Raw genomic sequence first — 9,846 nt, forward strand, 5'->3', positions numbered from 1 at the left:
CCCTCCATTTCTTTACCAAACCGATCTCTCAATCTGTTTGAAGAAATTTTTTTTGTTGTGGAAGCAACAGGTTCTTGTCACAATAGATGGCTTACTTCTGTCCAAATTTCTTGATGGGTCTTAAGTTCCTCCCCTCTTATTCCTGTTGAAGATGGTTCTGCTACATGCAGCAATCCTGCATCTACCATCTACCATCTACAAACAATAAGATAGCTTGCTCATGGCTTGGATGTTAGCATCTATGACCACACCTTTCCTCACCAAGATAGTGGGTATTCAGTCTTCTGCTCAAATTTGGGACATTCTTCATACCTATTTCGCTGCGAACACACGTGTCCAGATCAAGAAGTTCAGGTTGCGTCTCAAGAATCCCAAGAATGAACGTTCTGTCACTACCTATCTTTTAGATATCAAGAAAATCGTGGATTTGCTTGTTGCCATAGGAGCCCATACTTCTGTTGAAGATCACGTTGAGACAATTTTAGATGGTCTTTCAGCTTAGTTTGTCGCATCAATCATGTCTTGTAAAGAATCATACATCATCAATGAAATTGAAGCCCCGCTATTAGCCCAAGAAGAACACTTTGCCAAACATCACCATGTTGATAATCTTACTATTTCTCCTATTGCTCTGATGTTGCTACTTGGACTCCTACGCGCTCCACTACTGCCAAATTCCAGCGCAAACCTGGTTCCTCTCATGGTGGTCGTAGCTTCATGCTCACTTCTTCGAATCAAGGGTCTCATCATTCCAACTACAGACCCACACACATTGAATCTTGGACTTCGTGGAACTCTTCCAGGTCGGTCTGTCAAATCTGCAAAAAGCTTGGCAACTTTGCAGAATTTTGTTGCCAACGGTATACTCCTTCCTCGTCCAATAATATGCATGCTAATTTTTCTTCCTTGTCTACCCAGAACTGTGTTCCCAGAGAAGCCTCCATCCTAGGTGCTCCTTCCACTGTGGAAGATCCTCTATGGTACCCGAATAGTGGTGCCACTCATCACATCACCAACTCTCCTTTTGTTTATTTAGATAACAGACCTATGAAGGTTCTAACACGGTTAAAATCGGTAATGGAAAAGGTTTGTGTATTTCTCATATTGGTTCTGCTTCTATTTCTTCTACTTGTGCCTGATATCACCAAAAAAAAATTCAGTGTCTCCAAATTTTCTTGTGATAACAATGTTTTCTTTGTTTTTTATCCTAATATGTGTTATGTTGTGCATCAGGATACGAAGCATGTTCTTCTTCAAGGAACTCTTAAAGATGGCCTGTATATTTTTCGTAACTTAAAGTCTTGTTCAAATTACTCTGCCAATTCCCTCTCCTTTACTGGAGACAACGCTACTATCAATCTTTGGCATCAACGTTTTGGTCATTGTCATTTTAAATCTTTAAAACAGATTCTTTCATCTTATAATATTTTTGTAAAACATGAACTTCGTTTTTGTGTTGCATGTGTGCATGCTAAATGTCATCAATTTCCTTACCCCACTACTTCAACTGCTTATACTGCACCCTTACAACTTATATACACCGATGTTTGGGGCCCTGATCTTTCCAATGGAGCCAAATATTACGTGTCTTTCTTTATGCTTATACTAGGTTCATGTGGATTTATGTTTTGCATACCAAATCTCAAGTTTCAAATGCTTTCAAAAAAATTTAAATTTTGGTTGAAAATCAAACTGGTCATAAAATTTGTAATCTGCAAACTGATAACACGCGTGAATTTCTTGTTTTAACACCTTTTCTTCATCAGCATGACATTCATCATTGTCTAACGTGCCCTTATATGTATCAACATAATGGTTTAGTGGAGCGCAAGCATTGTCATATTGTGGATGTGAGTTTATCTTTACTTGCTCATGCTAATCTTCCCTTAAAATTTTGGGCTAAATCGTTTATATCCTCTGTTCATATTATTAATGTGCTTCCCTTCACTGTTATACACAGTGACACGCCCATTACAAACTTTTTCACACCACACCTAATTACACTCGTTTTAAAGTTTTTGGTTGTGCTTGTTATCCTAATCTTTGTCAATATAATGCACATAAATTTGCTTTTCGTCCTCAACGTTGGAAATAAATTCAAGGTTGTCCTTGCTTCAACCATGAGTTTACGGGAGGAGGTTAGCCTGTAACAACATGCTCCACGTATCTGCCTGCATGCTCTTTATAACTCCATGGATCTCATATATACTCTCCTCTATCCTATAATACTTAAAATTTTCATAATAATATAACTTTATTACTCATATTAAACTTAATTTTCTTTCTCTGTGTCCCACTAATACCTAACATGTAAAATATAATTTTGATCTTCTTATTTTTAAAATTAATAAATTAAAGACATTTAATTTCTTAATTTTTAAAATTAAGAATAAGACATTCAATGTTATGATGTTAATATTTTTTTGAGTTATTTTATTAAATGTCAAACAACTATTATATTCACTATATTTTTTTTTTCTTATTTCCTTTTTTTTTGTCATTTACTTGTTACATATTTTCTCTCTGTTTCTTTCTCTTTAGTAATCACAGGGTAAGGGAATATTTATATAACGAACTATCTGTAATTTATTCTTATTTTAATATAATAAACATTCATCTTTTGTAATAAAAAAACACAAATTATTCTACTTAATTTATTGTTTAAGAAACAATCCTTTAAGGCTTGAACAACTTAAGTAAGCGAGATGAATTTCTTTTAAAACAACTAAAAACACAAACATTATCTCTATCTCTACATGTGTGTTCACATATTCTATTTTAATAAGTTAAAATTTAATTTATAAATATTATTTCAATTATTTTTATTTATTATAAGAGAACATGACAATTGAATAGCAGCATATAGTATATGATAAAAAAAATATTGTGCAGACTCCAAATAAGTTAAAAAATTATAACAGTATGTATAATGGTTAAAAAGAATTATTAATAAAATAATTTATTTATTTTTATCTGAAACGTGTATTATTGTCTCGTCAAACATTTTCAAAAGCTGGAAATCCAACCCTAACCATTTTGTAACCACTTATAAAGCATATGCATTTTTAAGAGGGTATAATCACCGAACCAAAATGAAACTGAAGATGGGCCGACATTGGACCCAATTAGATGGGCCGGGTTGACCATCCTCACCCGTTAGGTTTAACACATATTTTGCCCTGAAAACCCAAGCACTCTTTTTAGGTTTTCTACTCCTTCTTCCTTCTCACCTTCACACGCAGCAGCGTTCTTCTTCGTGGTTGTGAACAATGGCGTACGCTGCGATGAAGCCTACTAAGCCCGGCTTGGAGGAATCTCAGGAACAGATCCACAAGATAAGGATCACCCTCTCCTCCAAGCACGTCAAAAATCTCGAGAAGGGTATGCATCAATTCATTCCACTTTTCCTTTTTGTGCTTGTTACAATCCTTAGGCTTATGTTTCAATGTTGATGTTACTGTTAGTTTGTACGGACTTGGTTCGCGGTGCAAAGGACAAGCGCCTCAGGGTTAAGGGACCTGTTAGGATGCCAACTAAGGTTCTTAACATCACTACAAGGAAATCCCCTTGCGGTGAAGGTATTTTACCTTTTCCCCTTCTTTTTATTATTGTTATTATGTGCTTCACTTGTCCCTTTTATTATATGATTCTTATACTGTTGCTTTCATGTTTACACTGCAACCTGGTTTGCTTTAGTGTCCTTCCATCTTGCTTTAATACTAGTTTTAATTTTAAATATGGCTGCCTTAAGTCATGATGATTCGATGAAGTAGTGACCCAAAGTATTGGTACTGGTGAAATATTAGTAACCGTAGAAATTAACTGGCTTATTCCAAATGAGGTGCTTAATTGTATTATAATTGTAATACAGTACAAGTGTTGTATCAATTATCCCATATGGCGGAAGTATTAGTTCTGTAAAGCTGCATCCTTTATTCGATCTTGGACTTGTCAAACTGTCTGGGTTGGTGTTAAGTATGGATGATGGAGGGTATCGAAGGAAAACAGAACAAAAGTTGATGTTTTTTTGGTAAAGTGGATGTTTTTTTGGTAAAGTTGATTTTTATTTATAAAAAGTGAATAAGGGATGGTTGAAATGTTTCATTGATGATCTATTATTTATTTCATTCTAAAAAACATTAAGTTTGAGATGAAAGGACACCGAGGCAAATCAAATTGCAGTATAAACATGAAAGGACGTTTTGAATAATAGTAGGTTCTTAAATCAGAACGTTCTTCAACAAATTGTAATGTTACATTATATGGTAAACTGTCTGTCCTATGCAAATGGCTCGCCGGTTTGGCTGTTTTGTCATGTGTTATCTTGCAATTGATTTTGTGTGATTTGTGAGCATGGGCGTTCTTGCAGCTGAAACTGACATCTATTGGGGTAAAAGATTTGGTGCAGTGCTTTCTTGATTTGCACTGGTTTTTTTTAATTGTATGAGGTTCATGTGTTTTGGAACAGTGATACTGATGTGTTGCTTAGCTTGGTGATTTGATTTTGAAGTATTGTGTTCAGTGAATGTTTATTGTTGAATGAGTGATACTGTCCCTTGAGTTCATGACATTGCTACTTGTTTTAGGTACCAACACATGGGACAGATTTGAACTTCGTGTGCACAAGAGAGTCATTGACCTCTACAGTTCACCAGAAGTTGTTAAGCAGATTACCTCGATCACGATTGAACCTGGTGTTGAGGTTGAGGTGACCATTGCAGACGCCTGATCTTGATCCAAATTTTAATTGTCATGCTTCCTAGTTATTTCCCCCATATTATTCTGTATTTTGTAAGTTTTGATTGCCTGACTGAGTTGGTTTGTTTTATCTAGTTTTACGGTTGTAGACATTGATGAAATACCAGAGAAATGTCATCTTAAGAAATTCTAGAAGCTATTATATAGTTGTTTTGAAATTATTAAAATCACTTTTCTGGACTCAGCTTGCTATCATTACATCTTCCTTGCGTTATTTCCAGCAAATTTTCAAACCTAATACTAATGGTGAACTAGTTTTAGATATTCTTCCAATTGAAAACGACATAAAAACCAGGCAAAATGTCAATGATTTGTATCGAGAGTTAATTTCATTGCAAAAGGGTACTGATATTTTGAAAGGAAAAATTTATCATTCGTTTTTTAGTTTTTGAACCCACATGGATTTGTTTTTGTGTAGAGTTTCGTTTAAATTAGTAATTGTAGAAGTTGTTTGGATGAATAAATAAGTTATCCTATTAATACGTTATTGGGCGCTTAAACAATATTCACACAATAAACAGGCCATGTATTTCTGCTCTCATTACCTTAACAATTATCTTTATCACTTATTTATCTTCCTAACCTGTTTTCTTTCTAGTGTTCAACTATTTTTTCTGAAATAAATATTGGAAATGGAATGGGCTCTACAATATAACAAATAAACATGACACCTTTTCAACTTTTGGTACTACAATTATTGTAAAATGTGCATGGCTTAATGTTTACTTATCTGTCCTATGCATCAAAGATGATATGATACGGAAATAAAGAAATATTTATTTTTTATTTTTATAATCAGAATAAAAATTTATACGAACTTTTAGAATCGATAGGAGTTGTCCAACGTCTTTTAAGGTTTTTTTTTTTTTAAGGTCTTTTAAGAAAAGTGTATGTCATACTGTCTTTTCAATTTTTTTATCTCAATTTTTTTATTGTTTCTATTTTGTTGAGTAACTGCAGTATGGCACTAAAACAATGTCTGAAATATTTAGAAGCCAAGAAAGAGAACATGAAATTAGATGAACATTATCCATTGCATAGTGATTTAAGAATTGAAACCTGGGTGAATGTAAAGGTTGACATTATCTTTCAATTGTGTACAGAAAGAGGGTTTTTTATGTAATTCATCTGGAACGAGTATTTTTATTTGAATTAGAACTACAATAAAAGCATTAAGTTGGGTAGAGTGAAGTGAACAGTCAGTTACAGTTGGGAAGGGGGGATCCACACAAGCACTTGTTATGAAAGTATGCATCGACATCAAACTTCTGCAGTCGTCCTCCCTGCGGAATCTCACCACAAAGTCGATTATAGCTGACGTTGAACCCCTGCAGAAAACCTACTGCGGTCAATCCCACAGGAATCTTTCCAGTGATGTTATTGTGATTCAAATCCAACGATATCAAGCTGGTGGGGAACTCCACTGTGGATAAATCAAACGCCAACAGGTTCCTCGAAACGTCAACCATCTGCGTCGTTTTGTTTCTCCCGAAAAGCATGGAAGCGTCGCCTTCCAGTTTGTTCCTTGAAAAGTCTATGCGTTGTGGGTCTATGTGGGCCAGAGAAGCCGGAATGGGCCCCGAAAGCTGGTTGTGGGACAGCAGAAGGCTTGGGCCAGACCTCTTGAATGACCCAAAGGAGTCCGGGATGGGGCCCGTGAGCTTGTTCCGGTCCAAGCGCAGGGACAAGAGGTTAGGCAACTGGGAAAGCGAGCTTGGTATGGGGCCGGAGAGGTTATTAAAGGAAAGGTCGAGAAACTGGAGATTGATGAGCTGGGCCAGAGAATGGGGTACTGGGCCGGAGATGTTGGTCCAGCTGATATAGAGCTCCTTGAGTTTAGTGAGGTTGGCGATGGTGGGCTGAATTGGGCCAGTGAGTTTAGGAAGCTTGTGGAATCGGAGGGTCTCTAGGTAAGGGAGGTGACCGACGGAAGGTGGTATTGGGCCCGATAAATTGGTATCGGGAACAGAGGATGAAATGAGGAGGGAGGTGATGCGGTGCGTTTGAGGGTGGCACTCGACGCAGTACCATTGACAGCAATCGGTGTCTGGGTTCCATGATGCTAGAAGGTAAGGGTTTTTGAAGTCCTTTTTTATTTGCAGCAACACTTTCTTGTCCTCTGGGTTGCACAGTTCAGAGAATGCAACTGGGGAGAAGAACAACAGCGTGAGAAAGCATAGTCTAAACACAGTAACCATTTTGGGTGGTATCAGAATGAAGAATGAATGAGAGATCTGGGAGAGCGTTGCAATTTAATGCATGCGCTGGGATAATTTAATAATAATATTATGATTCCTCTGATGTCTATAGTGACGAAAACCTCCCTAATGCCTTCGTCCTCATCCATGAAGCAAATACCACTTCCCCATAATCCGCCAAACCCCAATTCTCCCAATACCTCCATACTTTCTTTCCCCTTAACTTCCATATTAATTATATCAATTATCCCCTTAACTTCAATCTTAATTATATTAATTATATATTAATTATTATATTAATTATATATTAATTATGAAAAGTCAATTTTATTTTTTTAAATAATCTTAAATGAAATATAATTTTATTTTTTAAAATAATTTCAACTGCACCTCTTTTCTTAATTTTAGAGTTTGAGAGGGTAATTAATTTTATTTTTTTATAAAACCTTTTATGGTAGGCAAGAAACCAATTAATTTAAATATAGGTGAGAATTAATAATAAGATTTATTGTATTTCACATTCTCTAATACAAAGATAATTTTATAGTCCATTTTTATTTCTTCAGTTTTTTTTTGTTTTGTTTTATAACTTTAAAAAAATAAAAAAAAACAAACGAAAATAAATTATTATCAATAAAAAATACTACAAAACTTATTTTAACTACCAATATTTATTACTAATTATCACAAATAATATATATATATATATATATATATATATATATATATAAAGTGCAGGGATAATGTATGGTGGTGCCAGAGAATTTCTTATAATTATAATGTTTTCCCCTTTTCATTAAACTCTTTTTTTTTCTGGACTACATTCTGGCTATCAAAACAAATATAACATCCTTTAAAGGGTCAGTTATATGAATCCCAAAAATTCTACAATCAACTCAATTCTTATTTTTATTGGTTATTAAAGGTTAATCACATAATGAATATTTAAATCTTAATCACACAATAAATTTAAACTATTAACGCAACGATAATGATAGTTAGGATTTCAACCTAAACAAGACTTATTATTAAAAATAATAAAATATTAACAAATAAATTAGGAAACATTTTAAGAAAATACAAATATGAAAACAAATCCAATGGACAAACTAATAAATTTTAAAATAAATAATCAAGACTACAAATCGTTAAAACAAGGTAATTATAAGAATGAAGAATTTAACCTTTAAGAAAATAATTACAAATCCAATATAAATAATAAACAAAATGAAGAATAGACCGAATAAATTGAATGCTCTATTTTAGAGTTTCTCACATATTTACTATAATAAAAGTCTTATTCTAGTTACACATCCAGTTACTTGGTTATTATTATTATTATTATTATTATTAATATTACTTAGTTGGTGTATGCCTAATGTGAGAAGTAGCTGGATTGGTCAAAGAAGTACAAAGGGGTTGAAAAGAGAGTTGTTTAGATATTGGATGCAGCTGTGGCCGCCAGTTGTCTTGTTGGAGGGCAAAATTAGTCAAAAAACAATCATTCTTAAAAATAGTTATTTTTCTAAAATTATATAAAAATGATTCAAACAAAACCAAAATGCAAACTTCAATATTCTCAAAAACAATATATAATTACAAATTTCATCTAAAAGAGACATTTTTTTTCCTTCTTGTCGCTTTGGATTAGAGTGCTAAGAGTGTTTTCTCCCTAATCTCTTACAACTTATATATGAATTAAACTCACATTGCATCTTGGTGAAAATTAAAAAAACATTAAGAATAACCTTTCTTAGAACTAAAATTGCCTTTTTAAAAATTTTCTTTGGATCAAATTTGATCTTTAGTTCATTTATAAAAATTTTCAAAATTATTTTAAAGTTCAATTCACCTCTTTTAATTCAACTTTTTTTTTCAATATAATTTAAATAATATTTAAATATGTACAAATTTTATTTGCATATTAAATTAATAAATAGTTATAATAAATTTGATAAAATAGGTTTGATTTTCCTTTTCATATAGATATATTCTAGTTTTTATTTTATTTTATTTTAAATAGATACATAGAAAAATAGATAAATAGAAAAGCAAAAATTATAAACTAAAACACGATGGATAAAATTATTTAAATAATAATATAAATTTATTTTTCACATTCTTTTAAAATTGAAAGTACATTATATATGACTATCTTATTTATGAAAATAATATATATATATATATATATATATAAATTTTTAATTAATATTTTACATTTCTATGCTAAATTAGCTAGAGTTAATAAAAAACACTAACGTTTTGGTGTATCGTCTTCTCTTTTGTATTATAAACTCAAGTCATATATTCTATATGGTAAATATATATATATATATATATATATATTATGATTATAAAAAAGTACTAATTTATTATTTGACATTTATTTTAATTAGTAATCAAAAGAAAAATATTAATAAAAATATTTTATTATTTAATTTTATCATTAAAAAAATAATTATTAGTTCATGCATAAATAATATTAGTTTTTTAATTTAATTCTCATTAATATGATTAATACTATTTAATTTTATTTCATCCAATAAATATTCTAAGTTTTTATTTTCGCTTGGAAAATTTCTAGCATTATCTTTTATAGGCTTTTTTAAATTTAGATTACTTCCTCTGTTGTAATATGTAAAGAGGCGTCAAATCTCACATTTGTCATTATGTCTCTTTAATTTTGTAGAAGAAACTCATTGGATGAATTTGCTTGGAGTTCCTTTATGATCTTGTTGTCACACGGAGAATTTTTAATTGCAATGTTGCAAAACATAGTCCATGAACTGGTTTTTTCATTTTATTTTACATTAACTACTAGAAAATCATTAATTAAAAATCAATTTTAGAGAAAAAATATTAGCTTTTATATTAATTAAATTAGATATTA

General features: G+C 32.0%; 2 protein-coding genes across 2 annotated transcripts; one reads left to right on the forward strand and one right to left on the reverse strand.

Moving 5' to 3' along the window:
• The first annotated feature begins 3,094 nt into the window (after nucleotides 1-3,094).
• On the forward strand, nucleotides 3,095-4,942 carry LOC137814115 (small ribosomal subunit protein uS10y-like). Its single transcript, XM_068616684.1, has 3 exons — nucleotides 3,095-3,381; nucleotides 3,465-3,578; nucleotides 4,587-4,942. The coding sequence occupies exons 1-3, from the start codon at nucleotides 3,270-3,272 to the stop codon at nucleotides 4,727-4,729; spliced, it is 369 nt and encodes a 122-aa protein (XP_068472785.1). The 5' UTR covers nucleotides 3,095-3,269; the 3' UTR covers nucleotides 4,730-4,942.
• An 831-nt stretch (nucleotides 4,943-5,773) lies between these two features.
• LOC137814106 (polygalacturonase inhibitor-like) lies at nucleotides 5,774-7,130 on the reverse strand. Its single transcript, XM_068616677.1, has one exon. The coding sequence runs from the start codon at nucleotides 6,954-6,956 to the stop codon at nucleotides 5,958-5,960; it is 999 nt and encodes a 332-aa protein (XP_068472778.1). The 5' UTR covers nucleotides 6,957-7,130; the 3' UTR covers nucleotides 5,774-5,957.
• Between the last annotated feature and the right edge of the window lie 2,716 nt (nucleotides 7,131-9,846).

Source organism: Phaseolus vulgaris, chromosome 1, assembly GCF_000499845.2.
Source record: "Phaseolus vulgaris cultivar G19833 chromosome 1, P. vulgaris v2.0, whole genome shotgun sequence".
Taxonomy (NCBI): Eukaryota; Viridiplantae; Streptophyta; class Magnoliopsida; order Fabales; family Fabaceae; genus Phaseolus; species Phaseolus vulgaris.

Coding starts and splice junctions, on each gene's coding strand:
- LOC137814115 (XM_068616684.1), top strand. CDS start 3,270: ATGGCGTACGCTGCGATGAAGCCTACTAAGCCCGGCTTGGAGGAATCT. Junction 3,382..3,464: donor CGTCAAAAATCTCGAGAAGG/GTATGCATCAAT, acceptor TGTTACTGTTAG/TTTGTACGGACTTGGTTCGC. Junction 3,579..4,586: donor GAAATCCCCTTGCGGTGAAG/GTATTTTACCTT, acceptor TACTTGTTTTAG/GTACCAACACATGGGACAGA.
- LOC137814106 (XM_068616677.1), bottom strand. CDS start 6,956: ATGGTTACTGTGTTTAGACTATGCTTTCTCACGCTGTTGTTCTTCTCC.